The sequence below is a fragment of the Hirundo rustica genome, chromosome 3 (genome assembly GCF_015227805.2).
Source record: "Hirundo rustica isolate bHirRus1 chromosome 3, bHirRus1.pri.v3, whole genome shotgun sequence".
NCBI classification, from domain to species: domain Eukaryota; kingdom Metazoa; phylum Chordata; class Aves; order Passeriformes; family Hirundinidae; genus Hirundo; species Hirundo rustica.
This window is the reverse complement of record NC_053452.1, coordinates 72,251,822-72,277,610: the sequence shown is the minus strand read 5'-3', so window position 1 is coordinate 72,277,610 and position 25,789 is coordinate 72,251,822. Positions and strand designations below refer to the sequence as shown.

Sequence of the window (25,789 nt, the reverse complement as noted above, 5' to 3'; positions counted from 1 at the left end):
TTTGACCAACCACCACCTTGTCAACTACACCATAGCATTAAGTCCACTTGTTTCTTGAACAGCTCCAGGGATGTGTTCATGGCATGACTCCCATGGGCAGTCTGTTTCAATGCTTAACAACCCTTTCTGTGAAGAAATTCTCTCCAATGTCCAGTTTGAACCTTCCCTGGCACAGCTTGAGGCAACAACCTCTGAATTTTACCATGACAGACAGGCTAAAAAGGTTAACATCAGACTTCTTTCTTGAACCTTAATTCAGGAGAGACATCTCCCACTAATCGGATCCTACCAGGGATCAAGTATCAAAAATAATGAAAGCAATCCAAAATCTCCAATGAAATGTTCTCAAAAACTGTCTAACTCATTAGCTGGAAGCAATTTTGTAAATTTGGTACCCCTCCCCCTCATTTGACTTCCTCTGGCAATCACAGTGGCCCTGGAAGGCTCCACCAGGCAGGAAGAATGGGCAGCAGGCCCATGGCAGCAAACTATTTAATGACTGGGTTGTTGTGCAAGTGACTGTCATCTGTGAGAAGAGGATGTTTTCCAGTTTGTCCTTGGCAGCCGAAGCTTTGCTGAAGGATAACCACATTGCAAAGATAGGGAATTTCAAGAACTACTTCTGCTTTCAGGCATTTTGAGTGATGCATGCTCTTATGAAGTTCAGATTTGGATCTGTACTTCCTTGAAGCCCAAGGAGGGCTAAGCATCTCTAATTAGGAAAAGCAATCCCTTTAATTTCAAAATACAGCTGGAGTATACAGTACAGTCAACCAAAGAGGTTTCTCAAGATCTTCAATTTATAGGCAGTGATCATCTATGGTTATTTCACTTTTTTACTGTAATGTGAAGTTTTTCTAGTTCAGTCTGGAAAAAAAGCAGGTTTGGGCTGACCTAATTGTGGGCCTTCATTACCCATTCTTGTAGGTGAGAAGCCTGCAAGAAAGATGGAGAGAGGCTTTTTACAAGGGCATGTAATGACAGGACAAGGGGGAATGGCTTCAAACCAAAAGAGGACAGGTTTAGATTAGGTATTAGGAATAAACTTTTCACTATGAGGGTGATGAGGCTCTGGAACATGTTGTCCAGAGAAGTTGTGGATGCCCCGTCCTTTTAAGTGTTCAAGACCATGGTGGATGGGGCCCTGAGCACCTTGGTCTAGTGGAAGGTGTCCCTGCCCAGAGCAGGGTAGCTGGAACTAGATGATCTTTAAGATCCCTTCCAATCAAAACCATTCTATGATTCTACCTGTGTTTACTCAGTGAAACACAAAATGAAGGCTAAACCATTCAGGAGCTGAAGCTTGGGTCCTCTACCAATGGTCTTACGTCTACAGCTTTATGCCATTTAAGATGAAAACATGTTTTTAATGCTGAACATTAAAAACATGTTTTTAAACAAAAAAGCAATTTCAGCAGCAGAATGTTAATTATGAACACTAAATGGATGAAGTAGGAAATATTTAACGGCTTGGCCCAGCTACTGGAAGAAATATCTATTCACACTGAAAGAAGTATCTGCACTTACCTATATCACAAAGCTTGCTCTACTGCAGCAGAGCTTCCTCTAAAACAGTACTACCAGAAAACAACATATTTTGTTGAGAAATGTGCTATTTCATTTGAAACAATCAGAAGACAATAAGTATTGTTTATCTGCTTCTGTTACTGTTCCAAAGGATTCTGAAGAGTGAAATGCCCAAGCCCTTTATTCAGTTTCTTCCTCAGGAAGGAAACAACAATCCAAGCCACAGCATTTTGTCACTTGCTGTCACAATGACATGCTCTTGTTGCACACCAGAAATGCCCTAAAAGAATAAATCAGCATGGGTAACAGTTTTTCACCAGCTAAGCAATCCCAAAACTCCTGAAAAATTGCATTAACTGGTGCAAAATTAATTAATGAACAAACTCCTCTGTTATTTAGTATCCTCATAGTTGTTCAGTAACTGCTAGGTGGCAAAGCAAACTTTTTTTCTGCTGCTCTTGTCCTCTGACACTTTCAGTGTCCCACAGCAGAATATATTTGATGGCATCACTGAAATGCAATGTATCTTCATGTTCATCTGTTCTCCTGCTGAGGAGGTGTCAGAGGTTAAATATGGCCCTTCACAGGGAAAGAAAAACAGCATAAACATCACAGTGCTAAGAACTAAATGAAATTGCCACCTCCTATTAGTTCAGGTGCTACTGCTGAACTTCTGCTTTTCTGATTATTTTCCCCAGTACTTTAAGAGTGAGGCTAACAGATCAAAATTACAGATAATATTTTGGGCCTAGTAATGCCCTGTATAGGTTATAGAGAAGTATCACAATTAGTGCTTAGTTAGCACTACCAGATACCTACCTATAACACATCTTGCTTAAAACAGCATGTGTACCCCCCACCTTAGGGACTTCAAGAATAGTAGCTCCTCCCTCTTTTTGCACACAGAAGGCCCGAGAGGCATGGAAAGCAATGCAGAAGCACGCATTACAGTTTCCTGAGCAGCACGTGGCCGGCTGGTAACGTCACGTTTGCAGGGATGTCATCCATCCACTGACTCCAGCTGCCATGCTGCACCAGCTGTGGGAGGTGGAAATGATTAGTGAAGTCACCACACACTGACTCTTACTATTGAGACTTTCAGCATTAGACTTCCACTGCAATGAGTAAGGGCATGAGCACCAAGTTTGTTCCTTGCCTCTCTTTCTCTTGGTAACAAGGCAGAGGGATGTCTACAGAAAAGATTCTCATAGGCTAAGCTTTGGTTTTAAATGTTGATTTTCAGTTATTCTTATGGAAAATTAGGAGAAACAGTCCAATCAGTCCTCCTGGTCCAGCTAATTTCTGTGCCAGTAGCTAGTCCTGCTTCCACTGAGGGACTCTGTCACTAGGATTGACCTGCCGTGAATAAACTGAAGACATGAGCTTACTCAGAATTTTCTATTCATGGATAATGCTATCTTGAGGACACAAGATAGATTATAGTTATAGTTATCTTCAGGGACATAAGAATTGGAAGGCTACCCCACATCACTCTTCTGCAAGAGCAAGCTAACAAAAGCCTGAAAAATGTTTGTTTGTTTTGGTTTTTTTTGTTCTCCTGGCATGCCATATATGAAGGCAGAAGTAATTAACACAAGGAAGAATGAACCAAGTTGCTAAACCTGGCTGTTCAAACCAGAAGGACCTATCCATATTCTGAGAGGTCTGGACAAAGAGACAATTAAGACAAAAGTGGCCCACTAAAGATTTCTGAAGTAGAAGAGCTTGGCAGAAAATTGTGTGTTTGTTTATTAGCCTGGTTTCCAAGTCCCTCCCCTGGCCTTCCCCTTAAATCCTGCTCAGCCTGGAAAACCCCTTTCACAGGAGAGACTGTCAGGAAGTCTGTAAGTGGATCTTTAGGCAATCCTGAGGGGCAACCGCAGGCTAAAAATAAAAAAATGACCTGGCAACACTGATCTTTGAAAGCTGCTGCTTGCCGTATTGAATCCAGAAGCACTGCTGCTCATGTTTCTGGCTTCCTACAGACAGATGGCAAAGTAGAGCCAGGTCAAGAAAATTCTGGTCAAGTAGCTCTAGGTGCCAGGGACAGGTATCTATCTCCAAACTGTCTGGAGCACCCTCCCTTTATTCTTACATACTCACAGGCCAGCTGTCCTTTTCCACACCTAAACTACAAGAGTGCAGCTCCCATCTTAAATCAGTACATACATATGCACACACACATACACACACACACACACACACACACATATATAAATCTATCTTTTTAGCAGCTACCAAAATGTAAATTAACTCCAATGCAAAGGAATTCAAATATCTCTTTCTGTAAGGAGTATGAAGACTCTCAGCTTTTAAAAATGCTTCTGACCTTTTTCACATAAATCAACTCTAATGCAAATGTACACTCATGGGAGGAAAGACAATTAAGATATCTTTATATCAGTTGTGAAGACTATTAGGAGAAATATGTAAAAAGTTCATTTATTTCCACATAAAACCAGATTTTTCTTTATGTTACATAAGCCTCTTACAGGGCTTGGGGCGGGGGAGGTTGGCTCTTGGCGCAAAACATCAGTATCTAGTTTTCCAAGGTGGTTTTGAAAAAGCAAATATTTAGGAGCTTACCTTGCCCAGCGTGTGAATTTTGCTTCACATACTGGAAACTGATGCCACAAAACAAGAGTATCTTCATAAAATAGCATTTCCACTATAGAGAAAATAACCTTGAAACTAGACTAACAGAAATTTCATTATGTTTTATATATCAAGATGGTTTGGCTCCAGGTCTATTTAATCAAAACCCCAAAGGTTTAAATTTCACTATATTACAACAGCATTACTCGCTCAGACTTAATTATAGATTTCAGTTGGATTATGATCTGGTCTGCCTCAAAAGCAGCAACTCAGATAACAGGGCAGCTTTGCAACATCATTTTTTTGGCACCTGAATCCTGAACTTGGCACAGCTGATTAAGATGAAATAAATGTTGACATGATGACCCTGTTCCAGAAACAATGCCTTCCCAATACTGACACAAGGGATACTCTGAAACACTCACTTTGTGAGTGGTGTCTCCAGCAAGCAGCTCCACCTTCAGTATTACTGATTGGAAATAAACATTTCTCTGAGTAGCAAAGTCCCCAGGTTATGGGTCATCTGTCAAGACACTGAGCTGTTCAGGGAACTCAGCTTCAACAGAAGGCTTCAGAAGGAAAATTCTTGTGCTTGAGCTATTGGAGAACAATAGCTCAAGCTATTGGAAAAGCATTTTTCAGAACAGACCTAGAGAAGACTGAGGTGGCTGTACCCAAGCATTTGCAATTCAGTGCACTGACACAAGTTCAGCTCTATTTCTCAAATGCCTGAGGACCATGTTTCCACACACCCTATCCTGCGAAGCTCTGTATCAGAGGTGAAGCTTGGCCCTCTTGACAGTAACTATAAATTCAACAGAAGGCCACATACCACAGCTATGAAAATTACAAATAGAGATGGCACAGCTTTATGTGCTTTGTTTATGCCACGTGAGGAAGCTATTGAAAATTTCTAGATAATCAAAGATAGCAGTTCATGTACCTTTGGGAAAAGAGGGGTGCTGAACCTGCATCCTGTTTTCACAGCCTGGAAGGAGAAAAAATCAACCCTCCTTCAACTTCCTATTTTGATTGTGTAAGTCAATGCTATGATCAGAGTGCAGAAGTCTACAGAGCATTTTGTAAATAATGTAATGCCCATGGATCCCAAATAAACCCCAGATCACATGCAGGGTTTAGGTGTGGTATTTCATATGAAAGCAGAAATAATTTTTTATTTTCTCCTAAAATCAAATTAGCCATACATAATAAGGGCCTGGAGAGGATGATCTTTCCTGGAGTCCAGAGGGAATCAAAAGAAGTCCAGATCATGAGGGAAACACAGAGTGAATCTGGTAGAAATTTATTTTTATTTCTGCTGCTCTTTAGAGCATCCCCCTCTCTTTTAAATACCTTTCCTTCCTCTTCCTGCACCAAGATGTTGTTTGTTTATTGATAAAACTCCTGAGCCCAGAGTTAAAATACAGTCCTTAGGGTCTAAGTATGAATGTAATGACAAGCATGATTCTGGAAGATTATATCAGTACATCCAAAAATGAGAAACAGTGATGTTTTCTGGAGGGGAGACAAGACTAATAATAGTTGATAGAATACTTTTTTTCTCTGCAAAATCAAACTCTAATTGCTGCAGTACCTCAGAGATTAAACAGTAGGCAAATACATCTACTTTATACCTCTACAGCCTAGATGGGAAAAATGGCAGTTCAAATAATGTGCTTGTGTCAAATCATAAGGCAGTCTGACTAAGAGCTCCTGCTGTTTTGAAGCCAAAACTAGGTTATATATGCATGTTCAGACTTTGCCTTGTTAGAGAATGTCCTGTTAGAAGCATCAGAAAAAAGGTGAACCTGAAAAATCTGGACAAAGTTGTGGCTTTGAGTGTTTTCTTTTGTTTTGTGTTAGCTTATATTTTGCTCATTTATTTAAATCAGTGCCTGATCTACTCTTCAGAAACAGTTAAAGAAATTATTTCACATGGATTGTTGGAGAGTATCTGTATAGCTTGACTGAGATTACAGTGAGAATCTAAGATTTCTTCAAGTTTTTCAGCCTCCAGTTTTCTCTCCTGTGCGGAAATAAATGGCCAAAGAGAAAACTGGTGACATTTTGAACTCTCTTTGGAAAGAACAATTTAGCAACATCACTATTACAGACTGTAACATGTTTATGAACAGAATGTAAGACAAGCTTTTTAATAATATTTGACATAACTGGATTACTGTCTCTTCATTTTTTCATGGTTATCACTGAACACCTTCAATTTACATTCTTAAATAAATTAGTGTGTAAATAAAATATGCTCAGAGTTCTTGTATGTGAACAGTACTTACATTTAATTACAAATGTTTTGGATATGTTTATAGGTGAAATACATTAAAATTGTTTATAGGAAATAAGTTCAACTAGCACTAAATTTGAAATCTAAATTTTCACAGCAGTACTGAGAGTAGCTCAGCTATTTTTTTGAACATGCTTTTCAAAATGTAATTTGGAATGCAATAGAAAAAAAAAATGAAAGAAATGCCAAAAAGAGGGAAGTACAGAAGATCAAAACTCCCTAGCAGGTTGGATCAATAAAATATTAAACTGCAGTTCTTAAATGTAAGTACTACACCAAGTAGTAGTCTGGCTGTTCTTAAATGTTAAAGCCCTTGTTTTCTAAAGGAGACAGTAATAAGCATTTTGCCTATTCAATCCACTCAAGATTTAGACATCGTGCTATAAAAGCAAACATATCTGACACTTCTTCTATAACTTTAGCAGTTGGCTTTCCTGCTCCGTGCCCAGCCTTGGTGTCAACATGGATGAGAAGTGGATTGGTTTGTTTACTGCTTCGGCCCACAACGTACTGCAGGGTAGCGATGAACTTCAGCGAATGCAGAGGGACCACACGGTCATCGTGGTCTGCTGTGAGAAGCAGTGTGGAGGGATACTGGATGCCATCTTCTTCTGGAAGTTTGACATTGTGAAGTGGAGAGTACCTGAGAAAAACACACAAAAGTTTCTGTATCTTTTTCCTCAAGACCCAACAAGAAGGTCCTTTCCTTCTGAAACCATCGCAGTGGCATTTGTTAGCACTTAGAATAGAACAGTTTTCAGTTACATTAATCAGAATTGCACTAATGGCAACTGACACGCAGTAGTGGCCCCGGATCTCTGGCTCTGAAATGTGAAGCAAGTAAGTACATTTCTTTATTTTCAAGAGAGACATATGTGTACATCTCACAGGAATGTCCAAAATATCAGGAGCAGCCAGCAGGTAAACTGCAGCAAAACCTGTCAAGTCCATAGCAGGATCCATCCTGCTGGAAACAGGGAAATTGAGACTCTCAACAGAAGCTAAGAAATTAATTACGATCCTATTATGGTCCAGTGCCATTCAATTCCTACAAATAAATCCCACCCACACCATATAATACAATTCACAATGGTGACTATCTCTCCCTCATGGTAAAAAACAATTTATGTAGTGGTCCACTTGAGAATATTCTATTGTAATAGCCTAAGAGAATCATTATTCAGGAGAAAGCCTTATGAACTGTTAAAAGCTGCTAGGAGAACAAGGTCTCTGAAAACAGGACCACTTGATTCAATAGGGCTTTGAAGATAGCCTTTGATTCAAAACAGACTTGTAAGGAAATGCTGAACTCCCCAAATTCAGTGTGGGAAGGGATGAAGTAATAATAGAATAGATATTGATCATGGCAACCATAAACTGTTGAGCAGACTACGCGTTTTAACAACCACACAGAAAGTATTTTAAAGCACTTACTTGTGCAGCCATTCAAACTGCTCTTTACAGTCAGAGCAACCATAGTCAGTGGTCCAAGCATGGCCGATGGTGTACTTGTGGAATTTGAGCATGTCCATCACTCCCACTTGGGCAATAACACAACCAAACAGGTCAGGGCGCTGATTAGCACAGGCAGCTTCAGCAGGAAAACAATTCCATTAGTATTCAGATCTTAAAGAATTAAGTTCAACAGTAAAAGGTTCACTGCCATGTTGCACTGGGAGTAGTCTGTCAGTGAATATGAAGTCAGACTTCCAAGCAAAAGTGTAAGCAAATACACAAATGGATAAAAAACATAACTCTGAAAGATGGTATGCTCAAAAGAACTTAAGAGCCATTTTCATGCTCTTCAGGCACCAAACATGTCATTCTATGAACACTGTCTTTCAAATCACCAATTTGGGACTGAAGGAGAAACGAACTTTTAAAGCATGTGAGATTTTGAACTACTGAAATGAAGTACCTAAACCATTTGCTGTTTATTAGTCTCAAGAAAGGAAAGGGCATTAAGGATCAAAAGTCTTCCATTTACTGATGCAAGTTGTCTTCCATAATTACTACGTAAACCCATAATAAAAGAGTTTTGATAAAAGCAGACTGTTACAAAATCAGTGGAATAATCTCAAATTAACAAAGTGAATTGCTGCTGTATTTTTTTTGTTTTACTATTTTTTTCTTCCTATAATTGTAAGGGACAATTTCTTTACGAATAATGCTTGCCTCATATATTTTAAGGACAACTACATTTGTTTTTAAACATCAAGCTCAGTGTTCACTGTATAAGAGTGGCAACTGGGAGATCTTTCCTGTAAGTTATCTGATGAACTTGTTATTTCAGTTTTCTCTCAGTTGGAGTTATCTCCAGCTATCCTATAAGAAAGCCACCAAAACACACATCTTCTGTAAATACAACTGTTTCCTCAGTATTCATCCAGTGTTCATCATATCCTGTAGCAGTAAGTTCTTCAATGACAATTCCAGTTTCTTGATTTAAACCTTTTCCCTGTTGATTTTACAAATTCCCCTGCCTTTTTTTGAATTTTAAGAAATAAGAGCCCTGACATTTTCACATAACTACTACAATGAATCCCAGAATCCCTTAATTAATTGAGAATTATTCGCTGTGCATCCATGTGTAAGTATAATCTTTCCCAAATTATTCTTACCTCCTCATTTTTGTCCATTGTGAAAATGGATTGATTATTGCCATTCTTTGCCTCCTGCTAACCATGATATTGCTATGACCTGACTTTGCTTCCCACTCAGCAAGGACTTTCTTTTCACAGCCTTAAGTGAGGAAGCTTTTGAAAATCCAAGAATAGCTTCTCACCTACATCACTGTTACAAGCCCCAAATACAGCCTGACTCCTTCATATTGCTGTAATACATTTGAAAGCTGCAACTTCAGCCTGCAGAATTCTTTCTTTTATGTCAGCTATTATTTATTGGTTTCAACTAATTCACCCATTAGAGAAGTCAGATTTACTCCTCTGCATCTTGTGGATCACCATGAACCATTTAAAACTTGGCATTACACTTGCCCCCTTCTGTTCCTCAGATATTCAGGCTTAGTAGCCTGCAATTTCATATCAGAGTTCATCTAGAATCCTGCATATGCACCATCTGGTCCTGGCAACACACTACTTTTCATTGGATTGATTCATTCTAAAATCTCTCCTGCTGATGGGTCAACTGCAGTCAGCTCCCCAGAATATTCCCCGTGAAGACAGACAGGTGCAGGGAACCCCCCACTCCTCAGGAGGGAACATCAATACAAACAGACCATTTAGTTGTTCTGCCTTGCCATTATTTTTCTTTAATGCTCCTTTTACATCTCACTAACCTGCAAGTCCCACAGATCATCTGGCCAGCTTCCTGCCTCTGATGTGCACAGAAAAATGTAATTGCTAATCTTAATATTGGAAGCAATTTGCTCATCAGTCTCCTGTGATCTGTCTGTCCCTGCCAAGAGTTTACACTATACCCTATTTTCTTCATTTAAACATGATTTTTAGTTTCTGAAAAAAGAAATTTTACTTTTGGTCATCTCTGATATGTAACAGTGCTAACTCTTCCTTATTTATGAGTCATTTCCATAAGGTATATATAAAACCATAAAGACATGCTATGTAAAAGATCTTTAGGTTTTAACAGAAGCTTTTGATCAGATCCCTCCCCTTCAAGTTATTTTCTTTTATGAACATAAATTGTATCATGGTAGGAACAAAAGCCAAAACAACTATCATAACATTTTATTTTAATAGTCTTTATTTCAGAGTGTCTCTTGAAGCACTGTCTGTTGCTCAGGATTTTGGAAGAAATTGCTCTTTGCTAGTTTAGTTCCTTAAGTAGTTACTTCAGTAAGAAATCACCAGTGGAGACACTCATCCATGCACAGTGCACCTTTTAAATTAGCCATAATACTTAATCATATGCATTAATAAGGTGTAATCTGGGACAACAATTTATTTGTGAATTTTATCCCTCTATACATAACTTTGAGCTTTAAAATTCAGTACGAAAATAAGCCTTCAAAATGTCAGAACTAGTTTTGTCTAGGCAAACATGAGAGGTCAAACACTGCATTTGCAGGAAGGTTTTCAGCTCATAGCTGCTCTGCTCAGCTTGGGGACCACACTGCAGGACAAGGAAGTCTTGTTTTGCAGTTGGATGAGGCAAGACAAGCTCAGGGCTCTGCAGTCCTCAGAGTCACCTCCTGTTAATCTGACTGAAAGGAAACAGTATTTTGGAGGAGTGACAATACTCTTCCTTGTCAGCTTTCTTCACTAAATAAGAACAAAGAAAATCTGGCAGTGGGTCCTTGAATCAACAGGATGAGTTATGATCTCCAATGTTGCACCAACAACTATTGCAAAATTTATTCTTGCTTTGATAAAAAAGACCTTACGAGAATTTCCCGAATTCACCTAATTCTACTCAGTCAAGGAAAATCCCTATCTGGCTCATCAGGAGCCAGTAAATTTCCCCCAGTAAATTCAAGGGAAGGATTCTAACAAGGTTTTTTAGAGCAGGTTTAGATGCCTAACACCTCTCTCCAATCAGAATAATGTATTCCCTGCAGTTGTCACTTGCTTCCCCTTATTGGGGCTGAACAGGGGGTTTTATTAGTGAAGCTGGATGAACCTCATCCTGACTGAAGCTAACGATAAAACAGTATTTTCAGAAGCCATGTAATACATTCAAAGTTTAACTGCATTTCTAACTATATATTTAGACTCACATACAATTGATTTGTGCAATGCTTGCTTTCCCAAATGGAGTACAAATCCTTTAATCCTTTATCGTATTCACCCATTTCTATTTTCAATGCACAGACACCTTCTGCCACTTGTTATTGAGAAGCATATAAGCAAAAACCAAAATACAACTTTACAAGTACTTGTTACTTGATCTTTAAAACAATTGCTTTCTAAAAATAATAATGCAGGTCTAGCCAAGATGGCTTAGACCAAAGATCTGTATAATTCTAAGTCCAGGTTCTTATGCTAGATGCTAATTTATGGAAAATCAGAATAAAATCAATAGACACAGTATACAGCAGCACATAAATACAAAAAGAAGAGCAAGCAGAGTGGGCCTAGTAAAACTGCTCATTTTCTGTAACTCAGTGGTTTATCAACTTGAGGTGCCATTTTTACCCCCTTCTCATATAAGTATCTCAAATCTGTCATACTGTCACCTTCATGCTGCTTAAAAAAAGGCAAATAGACCCTGATACTATTACTTTGTGTCTCCTTTTCATTTCAAAATTGCATTAAAAAATCACTTTCTTTTTTCTTCTGTTACTTTCAGATGCTTTCAGATAAGGATCTTATCAGAAATATATTTTGTAGCTCTTAGACTGCTCAGAACACAAGATCTTTCTGTGATAAGACTTCTGTTTAAGAGGAGGCTATTTATTTCCTTGAATTTAAGAACAAAGCAGTGAATTTTAAGTGAACAAGATGCATTTGTAACAGACCACACACAGTTTTCCAATGCCGCATAAATTAATAGTTCAGTAGTTATTTTGTAATGGTAAACATGAAGAAAGAAAAATTTTTAAAAACCCATGTTTTTTAGACCATTCTTAGTTTCTGTGTGGTTCTACCACAGGGTTAGCTCTTACTACACAAGACTGTGTGGCTTTTAACAGTCAGTCTCTGCTAGAGACTGCAGAATTCCAATATCCTATGCAAACAGCAAATGAAGTAGTACTGTACATATTTAACACCTGGTATACATTAATGCATAGATGTTCTGGCAACTTTTGACAGGTAGATCTCATCAAGTCTTGACGGGTTACTTTAATAAGCCCAGCACCAAATCTGGGAAATAGACAAGCAGTTCTTACCAACTAAGAGGCCCCCATTTGAGCCTCCATTAATAGTCAGCTTCTTTGGGGATGTGTAACCTTCCTTGATGAGGTATTTGGCAGCACACTGAAAGTCATCAAAGCAATTTTGTTTGTTGGCCAGGATACCACCTAGTACGGAAACAAAACAAATCAGTTGATACCATAAAATCCTTTTGATACCATCTCTTCAGAAAAACATGTGTGCAAAAATACCTGGGAACAATTCCAGTTTCATGAACACTTTAATAATTGATGCAGCTCGGAAAAACAGCCCAAATGAAAGATTCTGTCAACGCAGAGAGGCTATAAGATAGTTCTGTCAATAACGCTGATCCTTTCAGAAACTCTGAATAATACATACCTATACTGTGGAGTGAGTGCCAGGTAATGTTCCTAACCGGTGAAAGGAAAGCCAAAAGCTTTGCACAGCAAAATACATACAAAATGACCACATACAACCCACTTGAGGTTTGAGCTAATGGGACTTTAACATCATTAAACTCAGTGACAGTTTCTTAAGGCAATAAAGATTCAGCTTATAAAACAAATTATATAAAATAAGCACTTCTAATTTCCTGGATATATAATATGTGGCTAGTAATTTACTTTTTTTTCTATTAGTTGTTTTCAAGCCAGATGATATAAAGCTATGGTCAAAAAGGGACTTCAGAGCTGCATCTTGCTTTGACATTTTATTAATTAACTTTTAATATGGAAATGCTTAAGATACTGCCATCGTGTTGAATGAAATTCCAAATGTCATCAGATGTATAAGGGAATAAATAATGACAGAAAATGTTGGTTCAGATGACATCATTAATAAGACTTCCAGGTCTGAAAAAAAAAAAAAAAATTTTGCAGAGTAGGATAGGGAAGGAGAAGGATGGTTTTCCCTAGAAACTCAATTATTGTAGTAGAAAAGTATCAGCTTAGAGAACTCACAGTTGTCCAAATCCCAAATCTTGCTTGCTTGGCAAGAGACTAAAACTAGATCCTCCTCAAAGGTAATCCTACCTAAAGACCATGGTAATCTCAGGTAACTAAATGCTAGTAAGAAATGGGAACTAGGAACTCCTGTAGCAAAGGCAGTGGCCCAGCCAGGCAAGAAGGGCTTAAAGGATGCAGAAATGGAAGTCCAGCTTCTTCTACTTTCTTTAAATGCTGGATGCTTATTCCAAGATGATTGCCTAAGGTGACCCCTATGGTCCAGGAATATCCAGGACACTTAATTTTACCCTAAATTAAGTGAGATGAGCTACAGTCTGAAGGTGTCCCTTTATCTCCACTCTCCATCAGGTGATCCTAGACAACCAGTTTACAATGGTTGCTTTGTTTCTACATCACAGAAGTTTAGCAAGATAAGTCTGACATCTAGTCATAAAGATCCTGTAGAACTGAAACTAGTACATTTATAATTTTTTGGTGGTTTTTTTTTTTTTTTTTTTTTTTTTTTAAATAAATACACTTCCTGTATTAACAAGACTGTTGAGACTTCTGTAATTGCTTCTGGAATTATAAAAAACCAAACATATTTTATTTCATATTTTATTTCATATTTTATTTCAAACTGCAATAAAAGACTTGGGTCAAAATCAAGCAGGAAATAGGTGGATCAAAGAAGCATTACCATATTACGATAAATTTTATTAAAATCTACTACAAATCAATCTGCAAATTAAAATTAATGAAGGCTACTTCATCTTTAGCAATAATATCCTGTATCTGCAAGCACATACAGCTTCTATTTATGAAACTATTACATAATTAACTCAATTGTGAGGAAATGACCCAGACAAATAGTTACCACAGATGAAATAGTAAAATCAAGATGCAATGATCTGGAAATACCATTTTGTCTGATAAAAAGATATTATGGATTACTGCCATGGCAAATTGCTAGATCATAAGCACCACTGTTTTGGTACATTTGCTTTGCTGACAACATTCCCAGCAACTTATGCACCAGATTCTTGGACTACAAGTAAAGTGTTGCCATTAAATAAAGATAGGTATGTTCCTGAGATAAGAAGCACTTTTTCAAGCTTTTTCCCCTGGTGGAGGAATGTGGACAGTTGTCCACAATAAGGCAAGTGGACAAAGACAATTAAATGATTAAGACAAGAACTTGATAGGAAAAATATGAACAGAAATACATCAAAAGTGTTAAGAAAAGGGGAGATTGACAAAGCTTTCCAGTGTTTGACTGAGTTTCCCTGTGGCATGACAGTCAGCTTAAAAAAAACCTAAAAGGTCAAATGGTTTCCTACAAGTTGGATCCCCCAAGAGTGTGGAGGGGATGATGTGAATGCACTTCTGGAGCTGACAGTTTCAATATGAAGTTCAATCATAGAATCAGAGAACCATTTAGGTTGGAAAAGACCTTTAAGATCATCAAGTTCAACTGTTAATTCAGCACTGCCATGTCCCTAAGACACACCTATGTGTCTTTTAAATACCTCCAAGGATGGTGACTCAACCACTTCCCTGGGCAGCCTGTTCCAGTGCTTGACAACCCTTCTGATGAAGACATTTTTCCAGTCACAGTCATCAAATATTAAAAAAAAAAAAAAGGTTTATTCATAAATGATGCAAAAACAATATAGAAGAGTTATACTCTGAACTCAAGAGTTCACACCTTCTATAAAGTTCTGCAATTTTTTTTTTTTTTTCTTTTTTGCGTATGTGTGATACTGAGAGAGCCTAAATAGTCAGTGCTGTTGTCTTGGGGATTTAGAACTGGGCACCTGCAATAATGAAAGAGGTATATGAAAGCAAGCCAAGTCTTTTGCAATAGAAAGACATTTTTATAAGATCAGTTCAAGATAAATAGCTGCATTCTCCAGTGTTTAAGTCCAGGGAGCTTGATCTTGCTTAAAAAATCACAATGATTTTCTTGGAAATTACTGTCTTTGTACAAAACTGTTTTTAAGTAGGCTGCAAAAATGAAAATTATCTAATAAAAACCATCAGATTAACACTGGACAATGTACAGGTCTAACAAGTAAGTAAGAAAAAAACCCCTACTTTTTTGCAGAATAAGTAAAATGCAAAAGGAGATGTGAGCATGGAAGAGGGAGCGAAAAAAAGTGTTGCAATTTTCACTGCTAAGCCTGCAGTTTTGTTCCTGTGCTTTGACTGACTTACCTTTGTGCCAGGTCTCTCCATATTCACCCCCGCCCCTGATGTTCGCCACCGCTAGAACACCTCCCAGGTGTCGCACAAAAATAAGTCTTGACACACTGAAAAAGCAGGTAAGAGGATTATTTTTATTTTCCAGTTTTTATACACCTACCACTTCTGCAAAAATACTTTGAGGGAAAGATCTCTCGCAAAATCAAACATGAAATTGTGACTTAAGTCCCTCTTGACGGTGAACCTGAGTAGTTAGGCTTTTTTCAATGGTTATCCATGGAAGTGAAACTTCCAGCAGCTTTAGGAGAGGAAGGAACCCATGCTGGTCTGTTTTTCCTCCCTTAGTTCTGCTCTTTGGAGGAGAGTGGCCAGTGGTTTGGCCTAACAGATGACCACTCAGAATGTGTCACCATTTACAAAAATTATCTTCAAAGCCATTGGTCTGCAGACTACAGTTATGCTGTACCACTGGACCTCCATAGCTTTCTGAATTGTTCCTCTTTCATGGGACCTCCACTTCTTCAGAGAGGAAATGAAGATTTAACCCAAAGGAAGAAATCAAAGAATTAAGACTTAAGATCAGCACTTGATCTTTGTTTATAAGCAGGTATTTTCAACCTAACTTCTGCTTAATATACTTCTTTTGGACCTTTGCAATACTGTGTTTGCAAAGAAAAAGTCTGTATCTACCATTTTTTTGTGCCATGGTCAGCAGTCACGTCAGCAGCTGGCCAACCCCATTCTTACTCATTTTCCTCTCACATTACTAAATACAAAACAAATATTACAACATAAAATTACAGGTTCTGCCTCCCTTACTATCTCCTGAACCTGTCTGAAAGCTAAAATTGTATATTTTTTAAAAAAACCAAATTGCAGAAGTATCAAAGACATTACTATTTTTTTTTTCAAATGGACCGAAGTAATTCAAATTATATTTAATAATTAAAAAATGTTAATTGTTGATCTGTTGACGCAGTAGCTTAATATAGCAGAAGCTGCAGAAGGCCAACCACACATATGCTAAGAAGACAGGTAAAATATTTAAATTTAACCTCAAGAGGTCTTTTTTTTCCCCCCCTCTAGTAGGTTTAACTGTCTTATCTACTTGAATTCTTTGCTCATCCATAAACCACTGTCTGCAGTGAAATTTGTTTAACCACGAGGGCAAGGATTGGGTCTTATTACCTTTAAGTCGCACTACTGCTTATCAGAAATGGCTTGAAAAATGGTAGTCCTACAGTGTGTCTCATGTGGATGCAGTTCACAACAGGTGAAGTTTTCATACCTCCCAAAGGGATAATCTATGTACTGGCACATGTTCTTGAAAGTATATATTAAGGAGTAAGGAAACGAAAATAAAAGCACAAGGAAAACTGGTAAGAGATTTCTCTATTTTCGTAACCATCGAAGGAAAACCTTCCACATATAGGCTGATTATCCAGCCCATCAGATGGCTCAGGAGGTATGAGTTATCTCAGCTTCTGTAAAGCCAATTCTTAAGACCATTGCTGTGAATTGCATTTTCCTTAGATTGCTGAGACATGCTGATCAAATGCAAGATTGATATTCTAAAAGGACATTGTGCAAAGGTCAGAGAGGATTACTCTGTCAAGATCCAGAACTCTTAATTTCACTGCTAACGTGGAGTAACCTGACAGTAGGTTGCCCCATGAGGCTGTGGCTTCTTATTTTTTGGTATGTAGACTCACGAATCCTCCCAAAACATTTTGCACTTCCTTCCCCTGTCTGCCTCAATTACTTGATTCCCTAATAATCAGAAGTAGCAAGTAAGAATTACAGGTAAGGTAAGAGCTTGCTTCCCAAACATACTGCCTGAGAATACTTAAAAAATAAAATATTCCACAACAGCGTCTGTCCTCTTCCATCTGCTGAAAGAAACTGTGGCTGTCTGAAGGATAATGGTGAGTCAGAACCCTAACTTGACCAATACTTGGAGGTTCAAAGCTTGTAACAAACTTTTTCAAAGTTTTTCTCTCTAACTTTAAAGTTCAAGGAACCAGGTTTTATAAGTATAGAATCCAAACTTATTGCCTTTTAAAAGAGTGAAAATTCCAAGTAATCAGACAGCACAAAGCTCAAGTTTCACACACAGCCCTATTACTGACTCCTGTGGTTTTCCAGGTGGATTCTTGCTTCCAGATTTGATTTCAAGTCAGCTCGGTGTCTGAGTCACAGCAAACTGCCCAGTCAACCTGCATGGCTATGAAATGTCTCATTCTGCAAAGCAAAGTCTGGCTCCCTGCTCTTCCCAAGAGTCTCTGTAGCCTTTTCTCATTATCCCTGTTCTTCCTTCTCTCCTGGAAGCAGGGTAAAGGAAAGGGCAACAGGGTCAGAATGGTGTCAGTGGAGGGATCAGAAAATAGTTCCCGCCCTGGAGAGCTCCTTCCAGACCCTCTAATCACTCTTAAGGAGCATAAAAAAAAAAAACCAAACAGATATTGTTTTTTACAGTAGAGAACAATGTGAGAAGCTGTGCTTCACAGAGCAAGAGCACTTCCTCAGAATATACCTGTCTGGTATTAGAGCTGACAGAAAAATGCAGGCTACTGCACAGGTTATGGGGAAGAAGTCCTGAGCCACTGGACTTGGTTGCTTTTTCAGCTTTTGTGGAGCTGAAGAGAGTGGTAGAAGAATAAGCAAAAGGAGGAATCCTCCACTCTGTACTGAGGGCTGCTCTGTTGCCCGACCTTTCTCCAGGCTCACAGTCTCTCTTCCCTGCACCACCTCTTTGCTTAAAGGCTGGGAACAACCTAGCAGTGAAATGCAATTTCACAGTCTGCTGCACAACCAGCTGTATTCCAGGATGAGTTAGAAATTGCTTCTCCTTACCCAGGCAGGAACACGCAGAACAGCAAAGGGAAACGTGTTGGTTCCTAAGCATAGTTAGCCAAATCTGAGGCATTAGTGGTGGGTTTGTGATGGCACTTCCCCAGCAGCTCTGCCAAGCCACTGGTATCAGTTCCACCAGCCTTCACTTGCTATGTGGGCTGTATAATTAATGACAGTGCTCTAGCAAGCACCATCTCAAAAATGCCACCAAATGCAGCTCTCCAGTCCAGAGAAGCATAGGAAAGATGCATGCTTGCTTTTAAAAATAAACCACTACTGTAACTGACTTAATGACTTTGGCCTATCATTCTTGCAGTTATTTCTGGATCCTGTAACCTGTTGGTTTGTCTCTATTGCTTTCAGTGAAAAAGATATTTTTCATTTTTGATGTGAAAAGGAACACCAGTTTGTGAATTAAGCAGAAGTAAGCTCCCCAAACCAGAGAGTTGGGTGTGAAATACCAGTAAGAAAATACTGTACAGGCTGGAAGACTTACAGGACAGAATTGAACCACTGGGAAGAAGATGGAGTGCTTTGTGGGAAGTTTTAAGAGCCTTAAGTTAAAATAAAAAAGTCCAGGAATATTTGGCCAGGATTTTTTTGTTTGTTTTTTAAAAGATAAGCTGGTTACTAATTGGTGACATTTCCAAGGCTGCTTCTCAGCTCAGGATTGGGGTGAGTGATGTGGCAAGCCTCAGCCTTGGCCATCCTGTGGCTGCTTTCTAGCATTCATGCTTGTGGTCAAAAAAAGACACCAAAAAAACCCCACCAAAAACCAAAACCAAACTGTCATGTTGTGCTGTGGACGGAACAGCACTTGGACTTGAGAACTCCTTGTGGAGTACTGCAGTATATAGTGATAGGGATGGAGTAAAACATTAGTGGAATCTTCCAGGTAAAGGGTGAACTGGACATCCTGCCCTTCTGACATAAATTCTCTCTTACAATTTCCTTTCCCTCACGCATTCCGTCACTAAGTACTCAATTCTCAAGTTATTAGTCATAAACATGTATCTGAAGGCTTTAGCTTTTCTTTTTTTTCTTCTTTTCTTTCAGAACAAGAAAGCTGAGAAATCATATCTTGGTATCAGAGGGAGAGAGTAAGGAGGGAGGTATGGCCAATCATGCTTTATTTACATTGTCAGTGGGATAATATATTTTGATCTGGAGGTCACTGATATTTCTCTGTGCATCTACTTTTAAGGGACTGTTACAGATTCATATTCTTAATTTATGAACCATATAATGAAGGTTTCATAGGGTCCAGGAAAATATAGGTCACTGCTCCTACCACCCATCTCCTCTCTTCTAAATGTCAGCTGCACCCTCTTGCTGCTGTTTGCTGGACTCCTACGAGAATCAATTTTTAGCTTGCCAAAATGGCAGAAAACCACCCACTCCATTTTGCTGGGATAGTTTTCAGTCATTCTTGCAAGGTAAATCAGCTTAGCAAAGGTTCCAGCAAGCACCAGGGCCAATGGATGGGAGGTGGAAGTAGGCATGGTGAAATAACTTCTCCTTTTGCCAGCAACCAACTCATGTCAGCTCTGCAGTATGTGAAATTTTACCTTAAATCAATAGATACATAATATTTATTTTACATTCTTTAAAAAGGAAAACGTGGTAAATTTTATCAAAGTTTTCAGCATCTAAAATAAACTAATAAATCAGTGGTTGAACCTAAGCAAAGAAGAAATTTAAAACTATGGTAGTTAAATAATTGTGTCTTTCAAGAACCACAGGAAATTGAAAGTGCAGCTTTATGAGGAAGATAAAAATCTTGCAAATAATCACAGAGCACAAGATGGGAGGTCCACTGTTAGACAAGGTATTTGCTAAAAAGGAAAAGAAACTGTAAATGCTATTCAGAAATACAATCACAGCAAACAAGAAAGGCAAGCACTACAAAGGATTTCTTGAAATGTGCTAAAGCAAGACTGATAGCACCAAAACTTAATAGGATTGTTTCATAATAGATTATTTTTCGGGGGTGAGCTGCTCTTCTGCTTCCTGAAAAACTGTTCTCTATTCAGCCCTCTCCATTTCTGTTTTCCTCTGCCTAACCTAGGAGCATTTCTTAGGTATTCAAGCACGGCCTCTTGGCAAGTCTATTCAAATTGCCTTGCTTAAGAAATAAGCCTTTACAGAGATCATCTATGCAATAGAGCTTATGGCTTTTGAGAGCTACAAAGCCTATTCTGAACACCACATTTTTGGTTTTCAATGTGTTGCTTTGCATTTGTGAAGACAGTATCATTTGTGTCTCAAGACACAATCCTCTTTCCTGATCATATGGGACACAGAAGGATTTTGTTTCCGATGTAATCTCAAAAATATAATATGAAAATGCAGCCAAATTTTAATAATTTATATTAATTTAGCCAAACATTTGATTTTCTATAATAGATAAAAGTAACCATTTAACTTGGAAAAAAGAAAACTCACTATTAGTTATTAGTTCAGCAAAGGGCTCAAATATTTCCTTAATATATATGTCCATGTTTTTCTGCTGAACTCAGTGACAGAGCAAGAAGATGTAAAGGTGTAATCCTAAGGGCAGGGTGACTTGTAAACCTCAGGAGAGCAGAGCACTTCTCTGCTCTGACATAATATCTTCTGTGAGCCAGGGTAAAACCCTCAAATTCAGAACTAACAAAGCAGACAAATGATGCCTAGGCAGCCCTTATGGCCCCCATCTTGCTTCTTAGGAACCTGAAATCTTGTCAGATTCATGGTCCACTCTGCCCACAGTCTGTGACAGCTGTTAATACCAGATACTTCAGAAGGTGTGAATCACCCTGCTTACCTGTAGCTCGGTGTAATTGATATGTTGAAGCCTCCATATCCATACAAGAAGGCAGGATGAGAACCATCTAATTTAATTCCTTTCTTGTGAATAATAAACATTGGGATCTTAGTGCCATCTTTGCTAGGGTAGAAAACCTAAGACAACAGAAAAAGAAATATGAAATGCTCTTAGTGCTGTAACTCTCCACAAGTGCTGTTAACAAGTATCAGAGGTGATAATTTCTATGGTGTCTGATGGGTAAAAGCTTCTAAGCAACTTGCACCTATTGCCCAGGTCAGGTTCAGTAATGGGCACCACCCACTTGGTTGCTTAGCAGCTCTGGAAAATGTACCAAAATGAGACAATACAAAGGGTATGATGGTAACACCATTAGGTATCTAATCCATCAATTTTACACACATGAGGGTTGAAGAAAATGTTACAAAAAGAATACAATTTTCTGCAAGGGAAGACTGAAAACACAAGGGCTGCATGGTCCATCACATGTGAAAGGAGCAAAAACTGAGCTGGCACAGAGAACAAACAGAACTAAAACCACATTTCCTGCACAGAAGAATTCACCAAGGCAAGTCTGTATCCAGCAAAAGTGGATTAAGCATTGCCCAGTCTTTCAGGTTGTCTCAGGGACGCTTCAGCTTTGTGAGGGTGGTAATACAAGCCATGGCAGAAACTTTTGTAGCACTTCAGTGCATTTTCAGACATAACCAGGCAACTAGAACCAGGAGACCCAAGGTTGCAGAATCTCCAGTCCATCAGGTAAAACAACTGAACTGCCCACTGACTTTCTAACTGAAAGGAAACCAAAACACCAAGTATCCACACAGCACATGTTTTCATATGTCTTTCTATTGCTGCCACAGCACTGTGTGAAGTTAAAAGCTGAACTCCATGTACACAGACATAGACTATAATTGCTTAACACAGTTCCCACATCTTGCTTTGATGCATGTCTCTGCCTGCATACTCTAATTTGGGATCCACTGTGTCATATTTTGCCAATCAAGCAAAGCATGTGGCTGTGAATGCAGTTTATTGCTCATCCTAAAATTCTGGCTGATTCCTTTTCTCTGCCTTGCTTTAACATTGTTGCAGCTTCTACGCTAATTAGAACAAAAATGTAGTAAATGAAGAATGACACATTCTCATAATTTAGTTGCATATTTACAATCTCTACTTTTAAAGGATATAGTCATATGGTGATTTGTAAAGCACACGATCAACAGGTTCTATTTTTACAACACATGAACCTCATCAGTAATATGAACCTATGCAACACATTTATTCTGAGCATTGCCTGTAACGTGAAACACGTAAATCCACAAGGCACACTGAAAACAAAGTGATCACATTTAATTTAATTTAATCATTGCTAAGGAAATGTGAGAAAATTCAAATGAAATCACAAGTACCTCCAAAGGCTTTACCAAAACTTCTAGACATATTACAGATAAAAGTTCACTATTTCACAGTGCCCAGTAGATGGACCACCCCCCCCCTACAAACAAAACCAAAAGCCTAAGGGCGTTTTTGCACAAATAGAATCACTGTTTCCAACGGCAGCCATAACTGTATCTTAACTGACAAAGCGCTTGTCAGAATGGTAGAATAGAAAGGATTTGCACTTTAGTTACTTGAACACTGTAAGTGAATAAAATAACTGATGAACAGGAGAACCGCTGAGGCTGACGATGAGGAGTTCCAGAAACTCTTCCCGAAAACGCCATCTGCCAACTCCAGCTGTTGCTGGCAATTCTCAGGAAGCAAGCACCCAGCCTTTCTACATTTCCAGAAACTTACTGCCATTGACCAGTCCTTTCCTGATGATTAAAGCATGCCACTAATTTTACAGCTGGTTTCTGAATGAGGACTTTATCTTTCCTGTAACAACTCCCTGAAAACTGACTTCTGTAAGGCTTGTATTGTCATCAGTTAAGATAAAATAACATACCGTGAAATGAAATCTCAACAGAAAAAAAAAAGATGCATGTCAAGCTGACATTTGCAATTTAAGGGTTTTCAGTCCTATCTTTGCTAAAATAATTATTACCTCTCCCTCCAAGATGAACGCACGAGAGGGGGGTTGAAATCAATTCAGTGAGACACTAAGATATGTGAAACTATTTAAGCTTCTTCAAACAGACTATTTTCAACAACTGATTCAATCTCACCTTTAAATTAGCTGTTATCTCTGAAGCAAGTCCAATGGTTTATTCCTGTAACCAATAAAGGGACGTGCTTCTATCTCAAAGATTAAGGTAAATTGCAAAGGGCAAGCCCTAAAAAGAATTTCCCAAGATGGTGTTTCATGCCTAACTTTAGATGCTGTCAGCTTTTACAGTGGTAAATGTTCATAAAAGGGTACTACCTTTTCCTGCTTTATCACAGATAGGAGATCCACTTGTGTAAGTGACATTATATTACTCATTGTTCATATATTTTCCAATAAGGTCTTAAGTCACTAAAGTCAGCATATATAAGAAGTGAACAAATTAGGAATATGAATTTGAAGAGAAAAGGATGGAGAAAAACATTTCAAAAATATTATTATGAATAATGAAACTCCCATTCAAGGAGGGACATGCTAAAAATAAATATCTTCAGCCTTTAGGAATGCAACAGCAATGTAGTGTGGTTGACAGGGCACTCCTGCTACGTGCAACCCCTGGTGCTATTCCAGGACCATAGTGCTGGAACAGTAGAGCAGCCCCAGAATAGTTGTACCTATTAGTCTCACACTAATGTCCCTGGGTCACATGGCACTGGGGTCTCAGTGCCAGAATCACTTTCAATTCAGATGGCAGAGCCTGAATCATACATTTATAGCCTCTAGTCTACCTATTGTGATGGAAGGAGAATGCAACACTGTTTGCACAGTTACTCATTCCTACAAATTACATGAAAATTAAGCTATATAAGCAAAACAGAGCCCAATCTTAATCATTCTTCTTTAGTGCATACATATATATTTATAGAGTGGTGTGTTACTTTCTTTTGAATTTTAAACTTAGCATTTGAAAGCAATTTACACTCAGTTTTCACCAGAAAGAGTTAATGGGTGTTTATATCAAACACAGTTTAAAGAGTAAGTTTTACAAGCAAATAGAGTTAATAGCTCTGTGATCTGGCTTGTAAATTTACTTGGGGATTAAGTAGGATAAAAAAGTTCAATACATTAATTCCTGGGGAGGTCTCTGTCCTCCGAATTATCATCTGTTTTAAATGTGCAGTATTTATGTTAGGAGAATCTTCACTTAGGGGAGAGGGGAACTATGAGCTGGCATTGTAGACACAAACCTAAATTCAGAAAGGCTCTATATTTACCCACCTCTGCCTCTACAATGACAAGAAGCATCCTCTCCATCTCAGGAGGCAAAACTATATATTTTAGAAAACCAAAAGGTTTGAAAAACAGAGGCTGCAGATGAAGTTTTTCTCTCATTTATCTACAGAGATAACACAGCCAGGCATTGATACTTATACACAGAACTACAAATAATTTTGTCAATCATCCAATATGCACTTCTCTTGAGAGTAAATATGAAATCAGTATCTTTGAATATTAAAGAAAGTGACACAATCATCCCAATAAATAAATAAAACAAATAGGTCTGCATATTCATATTGTGCCACATAACTAAAAATATTTAAAATTACTGACATGGAATACAAACTTCAAATTTTAAAAATTAAAAACCTCAGCAACTTCTGAGTATTTAGTTTCACTTTTTCTCCGTTTCAGAAATATTTTATCTGTTTATATAATGGAGAGATTAAAATATGTATGTAATTATAATTGTTTGGGTAAGAAAAGTGCATCTGAAATCATCTTGCTTTTACAAAAACATTTATACATTTAAAATTAACCTTCCAAAGTGAGATTCAACACAGGTTTTGAAATACTAAATCCAAAATCTAAATACTAAACCCAAATCCAAAATAATCTTGTCCATGTGGGTCCAATGTATATATTTTTTGAACTGTGAACAATATCTGAATGTTCAGAAATCTTTTATAATTTGCCCGACTTGCTCATTAATGGTAAAGCATCAAAATCCATTTAAAAAGTGATTCGTTTGTCTTGTCAGAAAGAGTTATTTCCTGTTGATAAAACATGAATTTCATACACGAGAAGAAACTTTGATTTCTGAGACTTGAAAACACCCCCTAAGTCACAGCAGGCTAATTATTCTTAGGAAGCCAGCAGTTATTCTAATAATGTCTCTCTCCCAAACTCTTTCAAGATAAGGTATTACATACCAGAAATAGCAATTGTTTCCATGTCTATGTGTGCTTGATCAAAACCAGGTAAAAATTATACTTGTCATTAGACTGACATCCATTGTGTGAAATGCTAAAAAATCTTACAAAGAGCGACTAAAACGGCATATAAATCAAGCTGGAATGCTCTTTATTAAAAATTCATGTTCAATAATTTAGGTTTATTAACACTACATCAAAGCCTTTAAAATATTTTTTTCCAATGTCTGCTATATAGTTTTTATGAGATAATTCCTTTTCATTTGATTTAGCAGTTTTGTGAAATTTGGCAATTTTTTCCTGCTTCTAGGTAAGAGCAGTTGCCCTCACACACTGCTGCAGCCATCACAAAGTTCCAGACAGCACTGGGGAGGCAAAACACTGTTCAGTCCCAGCAACTCACAGCACAGGGGCTACAGGGAATGACTACTTCAGGTTTTACCTCTTGGAACTGAGTTTCAAATATCCAGTTTCGCATAAAGTATTTCCCTTGTTAAGTGAAGAC

The 25,789-nt window shown here is 38.1% G+C and overlaps 1 protein-coding gene across 1 annotated transcript in view; it reads right to left on the bottom strand.

The window, feature by feature from the left end:
• Positions 1–5,964: 5,964 nt before the first annotated feature.
• Positions 5,965–25,789, bottom strand: part of PREP (prolyl endopeptidase) — an 88,339-nt gene continuing 68,514 nt past the window's right edge. The window contains exons 11-15 of the mRNA XM_040058376.2: positions 21,025–21,161; positions 15,378–15,472; positions 12,231–12,362; positions 7,856–8,012; positions 5,965–7,064 (exon numbers count right to left, since the gene is read on the bottom strand). Of these exons, the coding sequence (XP_039914310.1) occupies positions 6,770–7,064; positions 7,856–8,012; positions 12,231–12,362; positions 15,378–15,472; positions 21,025–21,161 (816 nt within the window). The 3' untranslated portion in view covers positions 5,965–6,769. The remainder of the gene's footprint in view (positions 7,065–7,855; positions 8,013–12,230; positions 12,363–15,377; positions 15,473–21,024; positions 21,162–25,789) is intronic.